Source organism: Dryobates pubescens, chromosome 20, assembly GCF_014839835.1.
Source record: "Dryobates pubescens isolate bDryPub1 chromosome 20, bDryPub1.pri, whole genome shotgun sequence".
Classification (NCBI taxonomy): Eukaryota; Metazoa; Chordata; class Aves; order Piciformes; family Picidae; genus Dryobates; species Dryobates pubescens.
The window spans coordinates 20,138,595-20,155,860 of NC_071631.1; the positions used below are offsets into that span (position 1 = coordinate 20,138,595).

At 56.0% G+C, this 17,266-nt stretch overlaps 1 protein-coding gene across 1 annotated transcript in view; it reads left to right on the forward strand.

Annotated features, from left to right (window-relative positions):
- PIK3R5 (phosphoinositide-3-kinase regulatory subunit 5) overlaps positions 1–17,266 on the forward strand; it is an 80,196-nt gene that overhangs the window by 33,726 nt on the left and 29,204 nt on the right. Inside the window, exons 3-4 of the mRNA XM_054170608.1 lie at positions 15,031–15,131; positions 17,030–17,098. Coding sequence (XP_054026583.1) covers positions 15,031–15,131; positions 17,030–17,098 — 170 coding nt within the window. The remainder of the gene's footprint in view (positions 1–15,030; positions 15,132–17,029; positions 17,099–17,266) is intronic.

The following is a 17,266-nucleotide window of genomic DNA, read 5'->3' on the forward strand; positions in this document are numbered from 1 at the left end:
CACATCCCCATGGCCAATCTCTCTGGGAAGAACTTCTTCCTAACACCCAGCCTGTGCCTCCCCTGGCAGGTACAGGGGACTGTATCCTCTCCTTCTGTCAGAGGTTGTCTGGGGAAGAGACTGACCCACTAGAACAAGAGGACACAGTCTCCAGCTGTGCAGGGGGTAGTTTAGGCTTGATCTTAGACAAAAGTTCTTCCCAGCCACAGAGATTGCCCATTGGGATGTGCTGCCCAGGGAGGTGGTGGGGTCAGCATCCCTGGAGGTGTTTAAGCAAAGCCTGCACGAGGCACTCGGTGCCACAGTCTGGTTGATTGGATTGGGCTGGGTGATCAGTTGGACTTGATGATCTCGGAGGTCTCTTCCAACCTGGCTGATTCTGTGCTTCTGTGGGGGTCTGTGCTGGTTCATGCAGCTATGACCAGAATTCCTGGGTCCTTTCTGGGCTCCCCAAAGAGGCCCTGAGGTGTGACCTACATTGCCGGCTCCTGCGCGCCGGCGCTTGGCAGCGTTGCAGCGCGTGGCCGAAGGAGCCCACCCCTCCAAGGGCTCCATTGTGCAGCCACATAACTCACCTCTTCCTCTCATTACAATTAATCAGTGCCTGTGTCACTCACAGGGCTCTGCCCTCCCCTGATCCCAGCCCCTCAGCGCTGCTGTTTGTCTTTGAGCAGGGACTTTGTAGTCTCTGTGGCTCAGTGGCGCAGAGCAGGCAGGGCAGGGCAGGGCTCGGGGGACTGTGGGCTCTGCTGGAAGCAGCTCTGCTGCCTGCTGCTTCCTCATTCCCAAGGATTTCGTTTTTTGCCCCCACTCCTCCCCTCTCTCTACCCTGCTGCTTTTCATGTGGGTTTTGTGGGGCTTGGCAGAGCGACCTGGCGTTCCTGGGAGATCTCAGAGGCCTTCCACGCATCAGAGAGTTCTCTTTCAGCCCAGCTGTTGGTGCTCTTGCCAAGAGGCTCCAGTGTGACCAGTGAAGCCCAGTTCCACTCACCACTCTCTGCTGGAGGTGATGTTAATGGCTGTGTTGTGCCCCAGCCCCAGGGTACCCCTCCAGGACAGCCCTTGGGGCAGTGCTGCTTGGGCAGTGCTGTCGCTGCTTCTCAGGCTGTCACCTGCTGACTTCTGTTGGGTCTGCATTGCTGAGCTGCTGTTTGACCTCCTGCCTCCTTGCAGGTGGAGTAGGAAGTGTGTGTGTGCCAGGACAGGTGAGGGCTGACCTGCTGGAAAGCAGCTCTGTGGAGAAGGAGCTGGCAGTGCTGGGGAGCAACAAGTTCCTCATGAGCCAGCAATGTGCCCTCAAGGCCAAGAAGGCCAATGGTGTCCTGAGGTACATTCAGAAGAATGTGGGCAGCAGGTTCTCCTCCCCCTCTACTCTGACCTAGGGAGGCCACATTTGGAGTCCTGGAGCCAGTTTTGAGCTTCCCAGCTTGAGACAGACAGGGAACTGCTGGAGAGAGTCCAGGGGAGGCTACAAAGCTGCTGAGGAGCAAAGGCTGAGAGCCCTGGGGCTGAGAGCCTGCAGAAGAGCAGCCCCAGAGGGCAGCTGAGCAATGCTCAGCAAGAGCTAAAGGAGCTGTGGGGGGCAAGAGGCTGGGGCCAGGCTCTGCTCAGTGGTGCCCAGGGACAGCACAAGGGGCAGTGGGCACAGACTGGAAGCCAGGAGGTTCCATCTGAGCAGGAGGAGAAAGTTCTTTGCTGTGAGGGTGCTGGAGGCCTGGAGCAGGCTGCCCAGAGAGGTTGTGGAGTCTCCTGGTGTGGAGAGCTTCCAAGCCCAGCTGGGCACTGTGCTCCTGGGCAAGCTGCTGGGGGTGCTGGACTGGGAGCCTGTATTTTGTTGCTCAGTTGTATGCAGAGTTTAGGGAAGATGCAGCATCATGCCCAGGTGCACCTACAGCCCTTAGCTCTGTGTCCTGTTGCTTTTCAGAAGCAGAGCAGAAGTATTTTCATACTCTTCTTCCTTCCCAATGTTTCCAGCCACCATTTAGTTATTGCTGCCCTGTGACAGGTTCAGGCTGTTCTTCATGGCAGGGCTCTGTTCCTCATGCAGTCAATGCCTCCCTCCATCATCTTCTTCCCTGTGCTGGATCCTCCTCCTTTCTCATTTTAAACTTCTTGTGTCACTTCAGTTCCCCATTTATCTGCTCCCCCTGTCTCTTCAGCATTTCCATCCATTAGAGCAGCACACACCACACCACAGCTTTTGGGGCTGAGACCTTGCTGGAATTCTGTTCATTTTCCAGTGATTTAGTGCTGCATCTTTATGTGATGGTTTCACAGGAGGCTGCTTTTTAGTCTGGAGAGGAGAAGACTGAGAGGGATCTGATCAGTGTCTCTCAATAGCTGAGGGCTGGGGGTCAGGAGGCAGGGGCCAGGCTCTGCTCAGCTGCACCCTGGGATAGGCCAAGGGGCAATGGATATAAAACACAGCCCAGGAGGTTCCACCTCAACATGAGGAGGAACTTCTTCCCTGGGAGGGTCCCAGAGCCCTGGAGCAGGCTGCCCAGAGAGGTTGTGGAGTCTCCTTCCCTGGAGCCTTTCCAGCCCTGTCTGGATGTGTTCCTGTGTGAGCTGTGCTGGATTCTATGCTCCTGCTCTGGCAGTGGGGTTGAACTTGATGATCTCCAGAGGTCCCTTCCAATCCTTAACATCCTGGGATCCTGGGCTCCAGAGCTGCTGAGTAGCTGCTTCTGATGCATCCTTTCCCCCCACATAAGTGACTGAGTAGCTGAGCTCTGAAGTCAGCAAAGAGAAGTGTGACTGCTCTGACCATCAGATGGGGACAGCCTGGGAGAGTTGGGTCTGTTCAGCCTGGAGAAGAGGCTCCAGGGAGACCTCAGAGCAGCCTTCCAGTACCTGAAGGGGGATGCAGGAGAGCTGGGGAGGGACTTTTGACAAGGGCTTGTGGTGATGGGATGAAGGACAGTGGCCTTAAGCTGGAAGAGGGGAGATTGAAGCTGGAGATTGGGAAGAAATTATTTCCAGAGAGGATGGTGAGACACTGGCACAGGCTGCCCAGGGAGGCTGTGGATGTCCCCTGCCTGGAGGTGTTCAAGGCCAGGTTGGATGAGACCTTGAGCTACCTGGGCTAGTGGGAGGTGTCCCTGCTCATGGCAGGGGCTTGGAACTGAATGGTCTTTGAGGTCCCTTCCAAGCTGCTGGAGAGAGATGCTAATGAAATCAGTGAGTTAGAGGAGGAAAATCACTTTGTGTCTTCCCAGTGGGAGGTGAAATGAGTCTGGCTTGGATCTGGCTTCTGGTGCTGCTGGGGATGCTGTACTGTGGAGTTGGAGATGTGAGAGGGGCTGGGAGATGGTGGTGGATGGGGAAGTGTGACAGGGACTGGAGGCTGGCAGTGGATGGAGAGAGGCTGTGGGACAGGATGGATGAAGCGTGGTGAGGGAGGATGGATGGAGGAGGGATGGTGAGGGAGGATGGATGAAAGATGGTGGTGAGGGAGGATGGGTGAAGGATGGTGGTGAGGGAGGATGGGTGAAGCATGGTGGTGAGGGAGGATGGGTGAAGCATGGTGGTGAGGGAGGATGGATGGAGGATGGTGGTGAGGGAGGATGGGTGAAGGATGGTGGTGAGGGAGGATGGGTGAAGGATGGTGGTGAGGGAGGATGGATGGAGGATGGTGGTGAGGGAGGATGGGTGAAGGATGGTGGTGAGGGAGGATGGGTGAAGGATGGTGGTGAGGGAGGATGGGTGAAGGATGGTGGTGAGGGAGGATGGGTGAAGCATGGTGGTGAGGGAGGATGGGTGAAGGATGGTGGTGAGGGAGGATGGATGAAGCATGGTGGTGAGGGAGGATGGGTGAAGGATGGTGGTGAGGGAGGATGGATGAAGGATGGTGGTGAGGGAGGATGGGTGAAGGATGGTGGTGAGGGAGGATGGGTGAAGCATGGTGGTGAGGGAGGATGGATGAAGCGTGGTGAGGGAGGATGGATGAAGCGTGGTGAGGGAGGATGGATGGAGGAGGAATGGTGAGGGAGGATGGATGAAGGATGGTGATGAGGGAGGATGGATGAAGCATAGTGGTGAGGAAACATGGATGAAGCATGGTGGTGAGGGAGGATGGATGGAGGATGGTGGTGAGGGAGGATGGATGGAGGATGGTGGTGAGGGAGGAGGGATGAAGGTCAGTGGTGAGCTGGAGGAGAGGAGTGTTCAATGATACCTCTCATGTGGTGTGTAGGGAGGTTCAGCTCCAAGGAAAAGAAGCTTAAGGTCCTGCTCATTTGCAGTCAGCTAAATGCCCTCTGAGGAGCAACCAGCAGTCTGCTGGGGAGATCTCCAAGCTTGGTCACCAAGTAGTGAAATGCAGTGTCTGAAATACTCCAGCTCCAGGTGCAGGCCGAAGGGCCGATCTCTCTGGGAAGAATTTCTTCCTAACATCCAGCCTGAACCTCCCCTGGCACAGCTTGAGACTGTGTCCTCTTGTTCTGGTGCTGGGTGCCTGGGAGAAGAGACCAACCCCCACCTGTCCACAACCTCCCTTCAGGGACTTGTAGAGAGCAATTAGGTCTCCCCTGAGCCTCCTCTTCTGCAGGCTAAGCAACCCCAGCTCCCTCAGCCTCTCCTCACAGGGCTGTGCTCCAGACTCCTCCTCAGCTTTGTTGCCCTTCTCTGGACACCTTCAAGTGTCTCAATGTCCTTCTTAAGCTGAGGAGCCCAGAACTGGACACAGGACTCAAGGTGTGGCCTGAGCAGTGCTGAGCACAGGGCACAATGACCTCCCTGCTCCTGCTGGCCACACTGTTCCTGATGCAGGCCAGGATGCCCTTGGCCTTCTTGGCCCCCTTCTTGTGAAAAGAAAAAAGCAAAGCACCTTCTTGTGGTGAGGAGGAAATGGTGGGGGCAGGAGTGGGGGTGGGCAGGGAGGAAGCAGAGCTGCCCTGCAGCTGTGGCACTGCTGAGGGCAGCAGGAGCCGGTGCCCGGCCGGGGGCGTGCGGGGGCTCCTCTGCCTGTCTCCTTTTTCCGCCCTGACCCCGGAGGGGAAACGTCAGCCCCCGAGCTCAGGAAGGAGCTGCCTGGGGAGGAAGGCTCTTGGTGTGCTTCTCAGAAAAGAAATGGCAAAGCCTCATCCTTCCGAGGCCGCCCACGGGGCTGCTGCTGCTGCCCTCTCCTCTGATAGCCATCAGAGCCGGAGCTGCGCCGGGCCGGGCGCCTCCCGCTCGGGGAGCTTGCTGTCAGCTCTGCCCACTGCTGGGCACCTGCTCAGAGCCTGTGCCACGGGCTTTGCCCTCCCACAGGGAGGTTTTCCTTTGGGTCTGGGTCATGTTGGGCTCAGTGTTAAGTGCGTCGTGTAGGATGTGGCCAGGAGGACCAGGGAGGTGATTGTCCCTCTGGACTCTGCGTTGGTGAGGCCACAACTCAAGTATTGTGTTCAGTTCGGGGCCCCTCACTCCAAGGAGGACATTGAGAGGCTGGAGTGTGTGCAGAGAAGGGCAACAAAGCTGGGGAAGGGTCTGGAGAGCAGGGCTGGGGAGGAGCAGCTGAGGGAGCTGGGGGTGTTCAGCCTGGAGAAGAGGAGGCTGAGGAGAGACTTCATTGCAACCTCCCTGAAAGGAGGTTGGAGCCAGGTGGGGGTTGGTCTCTTCTCCCAAGTGAGCAGTGAAAGAACAAGAGGAGAAGGCCTCAAGCTGCATCAGGAGAGTTTTAGGTTGGGAAAAATTCACTGAAAGGGTTGTCAGGCACTGGATCAGGCTGCCCAGGGAGGTGGTGGAGTGCCCATCCCTGGAGGTGTTTAAAAGCTGTGTAGGTGTGGTGCTTGGGAATATGGATTAGTGGTGGACTAGGTAGAGCAGGGCTGATGGTTGGACTTGATGATCCTGAAGGTCTTTACCCACCTAAGTGATGCTGGGATTCTGTGCTGGGATGAGCACAAGCTTACCCCTGCTTTTGCTGCATCCCAGCATGCCCTGGCCAGGGCTCTGGCGTGCTCTAGATGTTGCTGGCAGATAAATCTGACTCATTCCCCCTGTACAAACCAAACATAAATAGCAGTGGGTCGCTGTTTTAGGAGCAGAACCGGATGGAGGAGTGTGGGAGCAGGCTGGATGTCAGCAGTTTTTCAGCTCTGGGGCTTCCCACTGCCCTGCTGGGAGGTCTCCAGTGCCTCTTGTGACCCATTTAGTAGATTCAGGGGCTGGAAGGTGAAGCCTTGGTTTGTGCCAGCTTCACAAGGTCAAGCTTTAAAAGCCAATCTCCCCCTGCAGCTCCTGCGTGGGGCCTCCCTCCTTTAAGGTACTAAGCAGTTGGTGTGACTTGACTTACTGCTTCCCTCAGCCAGAAGGCACCTGCCTGAGCTCTGCAAACCCTTGCTGTGTGCTCAGGTGAGTGAGGAGCAGTCTTTCCCCACCAGCACTGGCGCAGCTCGATGGAGAGGGGATGACAGGGAGCACAGCTCCTGCTTGCAGTGCTGGCAGAGAGCATCCCTCTGCTTCCTGGGGGGCACATCCCAGGCTGTGTGCTCCCTGCAGACCTGAGGCCTCCCTTTGCATCTCATAGTCAGAAATGGGTTTTGGGGAGGAACGAAAGACCAAGTTCAAATTCCAGGAGAAAGCCTCGCTGATGGTTTCTGTGTGCCCTTGGTGTCAATCCTACCCTTGCCCACCTCAGGACAGGGATGGTGGCCAGCGTGGTCTGGTGCTGTTGGTACAGTGCAATGAAGCCAGGTTGGACCTCACCTGGAGTACAGGTCTGGAGCCCTCAGTATAGGAAGGACCTGGATCTGATGGAGAAGGTCCAGAGGAGGGCCACAAAAATAATCAGGGAGTTGGAGCAGCTCTGCTATGAGGAGAGGCTGAGAGAGCCTGGAGAGGAGAAGGCTCCAGAGAGACCTAATAGCAGCCTGCCAGTACCTGAAGGGGGCTACAGGAAGGATGGAGACAGACTGTGTGCAAAGGCCTGCAGGGACAGGACCAGGGCCAATGGCTCAAACTAGAGCAGAGCAGATTTGGATTGGATATCAGGAAGAAGTTCTTCACTTGGTGGAACACTGGAACAGGTTGCCCAGGGAGGTGTTTGAGGCCTCTTCCCTGGAGATATTCAAGGTGAGGCTCAGTGAGGCCCTGGGCAACCTGATCCAGCTGGGGATGTCCCTGCTGACTGCAGGGGAGGTTGGACTGGATGAGCTTTGGAGGTCCCTTCCAGCCTGGAGCATTCTATGATTCTATGATTCCTGCCTCATGCTGCTCTGTCCTGGTGTCCAGTGCTGCTCCTGTGATATTTGGCCTGAGCTGGCATGGTGTCTCCATTCACCATTGCACCAGACCCAGAGCAGGTCTGCTGAGAGGGAGCAAAACCTGCAGGTATAACTTTCTGGAAGTGGTTTTTCACCTGGCTGCAGCCTTTCCCTGGGCTAGGGATAACAAAAGTGCTGCTCTGCAGTTCATAAAGGGTCCTGAGTGCTGCCAGTTGTGCCCCAGGCGGGCACAGGACATCTGCAGAGGGATGAAGAAGGGCAAGTACAAGAGGGTGGCTCCTTTATGCTTTTCATATCACTTAGGGCTTTTGTTCCTGCCCTGTGCCCCTTAGGAGCATGACCAGCACTGCCCAAATAATTTGTTTAGTCTGGACCCAGGGGATATGGCTGCAGGGATTAACTCTGCTCCCAGTGCTTGGCAAGTTGAAGGGGAGGCAGTTCCCACCCCGGGTCTGGATCCTCTGTCCTGGCAGATGCCTGGAGGTGCTGGACCTTCTGCTTTGCTGCCTGGCCTTTGTTTATTGTGTGCAGGATTTCCAAGCTGCATTTGTGTTCTTAACACTATTTTTAGGAAGGATGCAGCTGCCTTGGAGTGTCTTTGATTCATGCTTAGCCAAATTTAGGAGCTCAGGCTCCAGCAGCCTGCTTCCTCCCAGCATCATTTGGCTGAACCCCAAAGTGATTCCAGTGCCTTACTGTAACCATGAGCTGAACCTCTTCTGCTTGCAGAGGTGTTATGCTGGACCTGGTCTGCTTACAGAGATGTTATGAGGACAGACTGAAGGAGTTGGGACCTGTCCTGTTCCCATCAATTTGGCTCCTCACTTTATAGACAAGAAGAGGAGGATGTCCTAAAGGCTCATAGCACTGCCATGGACAACTTCTTGAGAGCAGCTCTGAAGAAAAGGCCTTGGGGGTGCTGGGGGAGGAGAAGCTCAACAGGAGCCAGCAGGGAGCACTTGCAGCCCAGAGAGCCAAGCAGAGCCTGGGCTGCAGCAAGAGAAGTGTGGCCAGCAGGGCCAGGGAGGGGATTCTGCCCCTCTGCTCCACTCTGCTGAGACCACAGCTGGAGCTCTGGGGCCAGCTCTGGAGCCTCTGTGCCAGGAAGGGTCTGGAGGTGCTGGAAGGTGTCCAGAGAAGGGCCACGAGGAGGAGCAGAGGGCTGGAGCTGCTCTGCTATGGAGACAGACTGAGGGAGTTGGGGTTGTGCAGCCTGGAGAAGAGAAGGCTCTGAGGAGACCTCATTGTGGCCTTCCAGGATCTGAGGGGGGCCTACAAGAAGGCTGGGGAGGGACTGCTCAGGATCTCAGATAGTGATAGGACTGGGGGGAATGGAATGAAGCTGGAGGTGGGGAGATTCAGGCTGGAGGGGAGGAGGAAGTTCTTCCCCATGAGAGTGGTGAAGCCCTGGAATGGGTTGTCCAGGGAGGTGGTTGAGGCCCCAGCCCTGGAGGTGTTTAAGCCCAGGCTGGATGAGGCTCTTGGCAGCCTGATCTAGTGTGGGGTGTCCCTGCCCATGGCAGGGGGGTTGGAACTAGATGCTCCTTGTGGTCCCTTCCAACCCTGACTGATACTGTGATGCTATGATAGTATGGAGGTGGACTTGATGATCTTGGAGGTCTCTCCTCACCTTAGTAATCCCATGATTCCAAACCTGGCTGCATCCTTGTGCTTCAGCACACACTGCCTGGAGAAGACCCCAAAACCAGCTCAGGGGACCTCAGATCTGAGTGCTACTTGTGAGACCCTTCCCTTGAGCCCTTGCCCCTGCTACCTGTTCAGCCCCAGCCTTTTCACAGGAGGTTTTGCCCCAGCTCCTGCCCAGGGAAGCAGCTGAGCGCCTCTGCCCTGCCCCGCTCAGCAGAGCCCAGCGCAGCCAGCTGCTGCCGCCGCGATTTCCTCCTCCCTCGCTAGCAGTGAGAGGAAGGAAAGAGCCCACGGGGTGCTGGCTGTTTGCACTTGTGGTTACACTCGTGCAGGAAGTGGTGATCTCCTCACCTGCCCAGGGACCTCGATGGAGCTCAGCTCCTGCTCTGCACAACCAGGCTGCCCCAGGGCAGCTGCAGTGGGGCCAGGCTCTCGCTCGATCCAGCATGGTAGGGCTGGAAGGGACCTCTGGGGATCACCCAGTCCAGCAGGGCACCCACAGCAGCTTGCCCAGGAGCACAGTGCCCAGGGGGGCTTGGAAGCTCTCCACACCAGGAGACTCCACAACCTCTCTGGGCAGCCTGCTCCAGGCCTCCAGCACCCTCACAATTAAAGTTTCTCCTCCTGCTCAAGTGGAGCCTCCTGGGTTCCAGTCTGTGCCCACTGCCCCTTGTGCTGTCCCTGGGCACCACTGAACAGAGTCTGGCTCCAGCCTCTTGCCCCCCACAGCTCCTTTAGCTCTTGCTGAGCATTGCTCAGCTGCCCTCTGGGGCTGCTCTTCTGCAGGCTCTCAGCCCCAGGGCTCTCAGCCTTTGCTCCTCAGCAGCTCTGCAGCCTCCCCTGGACTCTCTCCAGCAGTTCCCTGTCTCTCCTGAGCTGGGGAGCCCAGAACTGGCCCCAGGATTCCAAATATGGCCTCATTAAGATTAGAAGGGGAGGAGAACCTCCCTTGACCTGCTGCCCACACTCTTTTTCATGCACCCCAGGACACCATTGGCCTTCCTGGCCCCAAGAGCACATTGCTGCCTCGTGAGGAACTTCTTGTCCATCAGCACTGCTACATCCTAAGCTATGCTAAGCTGAGCCATGGCTTTGTGCTGGCTTATGGAAGAGGCTCAGAGGAAACCTGGAGCATCACTGACCTGCCAGCTCACCATGGCTGTGTCCTCACTGACAGGTTGTGTTTTGGGTATCAGCAAACCCAGCAAGATGCCAGGGGTACCAGAGGCCAATTAAGAGTTGCAGATGTAATTAGCATCAAGTCAGGCTCTGCTGAGTGATGCCCAATGCCAGCACAAGAGGCAATGGTGGAAGCTGAGGCATAGGGAGTTCCATGGAAACAGGAGGAGAAACTTTTTCCCTGTGAGGGTGCCAGAGCCCTGGAGCAGGCTGCCCAGGGGGGTTGTGGAGTCTCCTTCCCTGGAGATATTCAAGCCCCACCTGGATGTGTTCCTGTGTGACCTGCTCTAGGTGCTCCTGCTCTGGCAGGGGGGGTTGGACTGGATGAGCTTTCAAGGTCCCTTCTAACCCCTAACATTCTGTGGTTCTGTCCCTCTGAGAATCTAGGAAACTTCCCAGCAGGATCCTTCCCTGCTGGATGGTGAGTGATTGGAAGCAAAAAGCTGGGTGGCAGCTGAGGGCTTTCTCTTGCCTTGTTAATCAACTGCAAGTGAGGCATAAAGCCACAGGAGCAGTGTCTGTCCTGGAGAGCAAATCACAGAATCACAGAATTGTCAGGCTTGGAAGGGAGCTCAAGGCTCAGCCAGTCCCAACCCCCCTGCCATGGGCAGGGACACCTCACACTGCAGCAGGTTGCTCACAGCCACCTCCAGCCTGGCTGCAAACACCTCCAGGCAGGAGGCTTCCACCACCTCCCTGGGCAGCCTGTGCCAGGCTCTCACCACCCTCCTGGGGAACAACTTCTTCCCAACATCCAATCTGAATCTATCCAGTTCTACTTTTGTTCCATTCCCCCCAGTCCCATCACTCCCTGACACCACATCCTATTTAGCCTGGAGAAGAGGAGGCTCAGGGGAGACCTCCTTGCTCTCTACAACTCCCTGAAGGGAGGTTGTAGCCAGGTGGGGGTTGGTCTCTTCTGCCAGGCACCCAGCACCAGAACAAGAGGACACAGTCTCAAGCTGTGCCAGGGGGAAGTTTAGGCTGGAGGTGAGGAGAAAGTTCTTCACAGAGAGAGTTCTTCACAGAGAGAGCCATTGGGATGTGCTGCCCAGGGAGGTGGTGGAGTCCCCATCCCTGGAGGTGTTTAGGAAGAGCCTGGCTGAGGCTCTTGGTGCCATGGTTTAGTTGATCAGATACTGCTGGGTGAGAGGTTGGACTTGATGATCTCTGAGGTCTTTTCCAACCTGGTTTATTCTATTCTATTCTATTCTATTCTATTCTATTCTATTCTATTCTATTCTATTCTATTCTATTCTATTCTATTCTATTCTATTCCATTCCATTCTATTCTATTCTATTCCTATTCTCTTCTCTTCTCTTCTCTTCTCTTCTCTTCTCTTCTCTTCTCTTCTCTTCTCTTCTCTTCTCTTCTCTTCTCTTCTCTTCTCTTCTCTTCTCTTCTCTTCTCTTCTCTTCTCTTCTCTTCTCTTCTCTTCTCTTCTCTTCTCTTCTCTTCTCTTCTCTTCTCTTCTCTTCTCTTCTCTTCTCTTCTCTTCTCTTTTTTGCTTTTGGGCCTCACCCATGAGCTTGGAAGTGCCTCCATGGCAGCCCCCCTGAACTGTGCCATGGGCTGCAGCCAAACTGGGCGATGTTTGTGCTGCCTCAGCTCCTGGTGCAACAATCCATGGCAGTGCAGGAAGGGGGAGCTGCCTAGCTGGACCCTCCTCAGCTACTTGCTGCTTGAAAACACCCCCACAGCTTTTCCCCACGGGGCTGTGTGCAGTGCCCAGGTCCCTGGGAGGAGAGGGAAGGGGAGGAGGAGAAGGAGGTGCTGATGCTGCTGCTCCCTCCTTGGTCTGTAGGCCAAGTCTGCGGAGCCAAGCACCTCCTCCTCCTCCCCTGGGAGGCAGAGCTGGGATGAATGGAGCCTTAGCACAGACCATTTCCTCTAAGACCATCTGGGAGGTGGCTCTGACAGCCAAGAAAAGCAGCAGCCTCGGGAAACACCTTGGGCTATTGTCACTGCTCTGGGCCCAGCAGTGAGAGGCAGATGCCTGGGCATGGAGGACAAGGGGGTTTCAGCCAGCTGGGGTGATGGACCCTTCCTCCCTCAACCTGGCTAATCTCCTCATGGGGTTTTAATACATTTAATGAACATTTAATGGTGCTAAGAGATGGGGGAGAATGGAAGTCAGGCCAACAGTGATGATGGAGGGCAACCAAGCTGGGGAAGGGTCTGCAGAAGAGGGCTGGTGAGCAGCAGCTGAGGGAGCTGGGGGTGTTCAGCCTGGAGAAGAGGAGGCCAAGAGGAGACCTCATTGCTCTCTACAGCTCCCTGAAAGGAGGTTGGAGCCAGGTGGAGGTTGTTCTCTTCTCCCTAGCAAAAAGTGATAGGACAAGAGAAAATAGCCTCAAGTTGTACCAGGGGAAGGTTTAGGTTGGACATTAGAAGAAACTTCTTTCCTGAAAGGGTTCTCAAAAGCTGGCACAGGCTGCCCAGGGGGGTGGATGAATGGGCCTCTCAATTTAAGAAGGGTATTGAGCATGTCCAGAGAAGGGCAAGGAGGCTGGGGAGGGGTCTGGAGCACAGCCCTGTGAGGAGAGGCTGAGGGAGCTGGGGTTGCTTAGCCTGGAGAGGAGGAGGCTCAGGGGAGACCTTCTTGCTCTCTACAGCTCCGTGGAGGGAGGTTGCAGCCAGGTGGGGGTTGTTGCCAGGGCATGAAGCCACTTTGTCTCAAAGGCTCCACACTATCTGCAGTAACACAACCAAATACTCATTCTTTGCCATCTCATCTTTAATTTGCTCAGCTTCCACACTTCACCAGAGCTGTTACAAGGTCCTAAAACAGGACACACTGCAGTCTGAACATGATCAGTCTTTTAATTGATATTGAAAGGGATGGGGGGAAGGATGGAGGTAGAAGAACTGCCCTGGAGCACTGCAGGCAGCAGAATGCAAGCTGCATGCACACAGAGTGACATCATTTGAGCCTTGCATTTATATGGGGTCTGTACATGAAAAGCTGCAACAGTAGCTACAGTAAGAGAAGTAAGGTTTAGGCTGGAGGTGAGGAGAAAGTTCTTCCCAGAAAGAGAAATTGGCCATGGGGATGTGCTGCCCAGGGAGGTGGTGGAGTCCCCATCCCTGGAGGTGTTCAAGAGGGGATTGGATGTGGCTCTTGGAGCCATGGTTTAGTTAGTCAGGAGGTGCTGGGTGACAGGTTGGACTTGATGATCTCTGAGGTCTCTTCCAACCTGGTTAATCCTATGATTCTATGAATGCCCACCCCTGGAGGTGTTGAAAAGCTGCAGAGACGTGGTGCTGAGCCCCAGCCTTGGGGGAGCTGGAGTAAGGCTGGCCTGGGTGATCTGAAAGGGCTTTGCCCTCCAAAGGGGTTCTGTGGTTCTGTGCCACGAGCTCTGGCTGGCACAGTGCTGATGGCAGGAGCCATCCTCAGGCTGTGGGGACACCTCAGGTGTGGTGCAGCTGAAGGGGCTTGGATGTGTGCCTGATGGGGAGCTGCAATTTGCAGTGTTCCACAGAGTTATGGCTGGGTTGGTGCAGCTGGGGCACTGGAATTCCTCCCAGAAAGAGAGGTGGCGGAGTCCCCATCCCTGGAGGTGTTTAGGAAGAGCCTGGCTGAGGCCCTTGGTGCCATGGTTGAGTTGATCAGATGGTGCTGGGTGATAGGTTGGACTTGGTGATCTCTGAGGTCTTTTCCAACCTGGTTAATTCTCCTCTTCTCCTCCTCTTCTCCTCCTCTTCTCCTCCTCTTCTCCTCCTCTTCTCCTCCTCTTCTCCTCCTCTTCTCCTCCTCTTCTCTTCCTCTTCTCTTCCTCTTCTCTTCCTCTTCTCTTCCTCTTCTCTTCCTCTTCTCTTCCTCTTCTCTTCCTCTTCTCTTCCTCTTCTCTTCCTCTTCTCTTCCTCTTCTCTTCTCTTCTCATCTCTCTCCTCTCCTCTCCTCTCCTCTTCTCTCCTCTCCGAGCCTCTCCTCTCCTCTCTGAGCCTTTCCTCTCCGAGCCTCTCCTCTCCTCTCCTGCAGTGTTCCATGGAGTTATGGTTGGGTTGGTGCAGCTGGGGCATTGGAGCCCGGGGGCAGCAGGGCAAGGGGTGGATCTCCTGTGCTTGGGCTGAGTTAAGGTGGACATCCATCTATGCCAAGTGCATTCTGGAGTGCATTAAGAGTGTGGCCAGCAGATCCAGGGAGGTTCTCCTCCCCCTCTACTCTGCCCTGCTGAGACCTCACCTGAAATATCCTGTTCTGGGCTCCCCAGTTCAGGAGGGACAGGGATCTGCTGGAGAGAGTCCAAGGCAGGGCTCCAAGGATGCTGAAGGGACTGCAGCACTGCCTGGGGAGGAGAGGCTGAGAGCCCTGGGGCTGCTTAGTCTGGAGAGGAGAAGGCTGAGAGGGATCTGATCAATGTCTATCAATAGCTGAGGGCTGGGGCTCAGGAGGCAGGGGCCAGGCTCTGCTCAGCTGCACCCTGGGATAGGGCAAGGGGCAATGGATGGAAACTCCAGCACAGGAGGTTCCACCTCAAGAGGAGGAGGAACTTCTTCCCTGTGAGGGTCCCAGAGCCCTGGAGCAGGCTGCCCAGAGAGGTTGTGGAGTCTCTGGAGCCTTTCCAGCCCTATCTGGATGTGTTCCTGTGTGACCTGTGCTGGATTCTATGCTCCTGCTCTGGCAGGGGGATTGGACTGGAAGATCTCTGGAGGTCCCTTCCAACCCCTAACATCCTCTGATCCTTCCTGCCTCTGCAGCAGGCATGCAGCCATGCAGGCACCTCAGCAACCCTGTCTCCATGGGGGAGAGGATGCAGCCTGAGAGCTTAGGGCTGCATGAACAAGAGCACAAAGGTGCTCAGGTACAGAGTGATGCTGCTGAGCTGAGGAACACTTACTGAGATTAAATCTGTCCAGAACAAGAGTGGGAGGTTCTTTATTCTCCTGTGGCCTGACACAGGTGGTGAACACCTTCTGCCTGACCCCTTCCCATCCCTCCTGTGAGCTTCTTGAAGGTGTCTGTGAGTGATGGCTTCTGTCTCCTCACAGCTGGGCTGTGCCTGAACTGCTGGAGCCTGCAGGAGCTGGTGAGCCGAGACGCCAGCAACTACCTCATCCTTGTGGAGAAGATCCTCAGCAAGGCCAAAGAGGTGAGTCAAAGGCTGCTGAGAGGAGGGCTGTGGGCTTTGAGATGGTGTCAGCCCCAGGGCTTGCTCAAAGTGGAGTTTTGCAGAGCTTGATGGCTGATGTGGGGTTGTGGTAAGGTGTTGCTGGGGCACCAGAGCTTTGGCTCGGGCGATGCTGGGGCAGCAGCTGTGAAAGGCTGGTGGCAGCAGCCCTGTGTGTCCTGCTGGCTTGCAGCAGCTGTGAAAGGCTGGTGGCAGCAGCCCTGTGTGTCCTGCTGGCTTGCAGCACCTTGGAACTACAGGGGAAAAGTCCAGCTCTTATATCAGGGAATCACAGAGTCATTCAGGATGGAAAAGACCCCTGGGAGCATCAAATCCAACCATTTGAATAGATTAGAATTAACCAGGTTGGAAAAGGCCTCAGAGATCATCAAGCCCAACCTATCACCCAGCACCATCTGATCAACTACACCATGGCACCAAGGGCCTCAGCCAGGCTCTTCCTAAACACCTCCAGGGATGGGGGCTCCACCACCTCCCTGGGCAGCACATCCCAAGGGCCAATCTCTCTTGCTGGGAAGAATTTCTTCCTCACCTCCAGCCTAAACCTCCCCTGGCACAGCTTGAGACTGTGTCCTCTTGTTCTGGTGCTGGTTGCCTAGGAGAAGAGACCAACCCCCACCTGCCTACAAACCTCCCTCCAGGTAGTTGAAGAGAGTAAGAAGGTCTCCCCTGAGCCTCCTCTTCTGCAGGCTAAGCAACCCCAGCTCCCTCAGCCTCTCCTCCCAGGGCTGTGCTCCAGATCCCTCCCCAGCTTTGTTGCCCTTCTCTGGACACCTTCCAGCAGCTCCTACTCTGCAAGGGTCACCCCTAAACCATAGCCCCAAGCACCACATCCAAACCACCTTTAAACACATCCAGGGCTGGGGACTCCACCACCTCCCTGGGCAGCTTGTGCCAGTGTCTGAGTACTCTTTCTGTGGATAAAAACATTTCCTAATGCCCAGTCTAAGCCTCCTCTCCTGCAGCTGGAGGCAGGACTGCACTGCCATGGGGAAGGGCTCTGGTTTCCCAAGTGCAGCTTGGTGCCACGTGGGGCTGGTCCAGATGAAACTGCTGCACAGATGAGACTGGCCTGCCCCAAACCTTCCTCCTGTGTGCACTGGGAGCTGCTAGTCCAAATCAGAGCAAATTGAAGGTTTCCTGTTGTTTTGGATGGAAACTTTGCTGTGGCTGTGCCAAGCTTCCTGCTGAGCCAGGAGTGGAGCTCTCCAGCTCTCCTGTAACCTGCCTGAAGCACTGCAAGGCCACCAGAAGGTCTCCCTGGAGCCTTCTCCTCTCCAGGCTGCCCAAGGCCAACTCTCTCAGCCTGGCCTCCCAGCAGAGGGCTTCCAGCCCTGCCAGCATTGCTGTGGCCTCCTCTGGCCCTGCTCCAACAGCTCCCTGGCTGTGCTGAGGGCTCCAGAGCTGCCCCAGCACTGCAGGGTGGCTCTGAGCAGAGCCCAGCAGAGGGGCAGAATCCCCTCCCTGCCCCTGCTGCCCACACTGCTGGGGATCAGCCCAGGGCAGGCTGGGGCTGAGCTGGCAGTGCTCTGGGCCAGCTCAGTGTTGAGCTTCTCATCAACCAGCACCCCCAAATCCTTCTCCTCCTTGCAAGTGTGGAAGGATCAGAGGGCTGGAAGCTTGGCCACATCTGGTGAGGGTGAAGGCAGAGCAGCAGCCTGCTGCCTTTCCCAGCAGGAGTGTTCCTGGGGCTTCAGGGGTTATTCTCCCATGGAGCCAGTGGAATCTGCTGGGGATGGTGTGGGTTGGGTGCTTGGCTGCACTGCTGGGGACTCTTCTGCTACTTCCAATGCTGCTTTTGGGTAAGCTCATGGCAGGCAGCCCAACTCACCCTTCTGCCCTCGGGCTGTCTCCTACAGGTGCAGGAGAAGTGTGACTACGCTCTCGTAACGCCCCTGGCTCTGCTCTTCTACTCTGCTGTCCTGTGTGTAAGTCCTGAGGCTGCTGCACTGAGCCTGACCCCAGCCCCTGGGCAGGCACAGGGCACTGCAGCCATGCAGAAGTCTCACTGAAACAGGGGTGGCTTTCATCTGCAACCCCATGGTCTGCTTTGATCAGCTCATCTCCACAAAGGATCCTCTGGAAGCCCGCAGGGA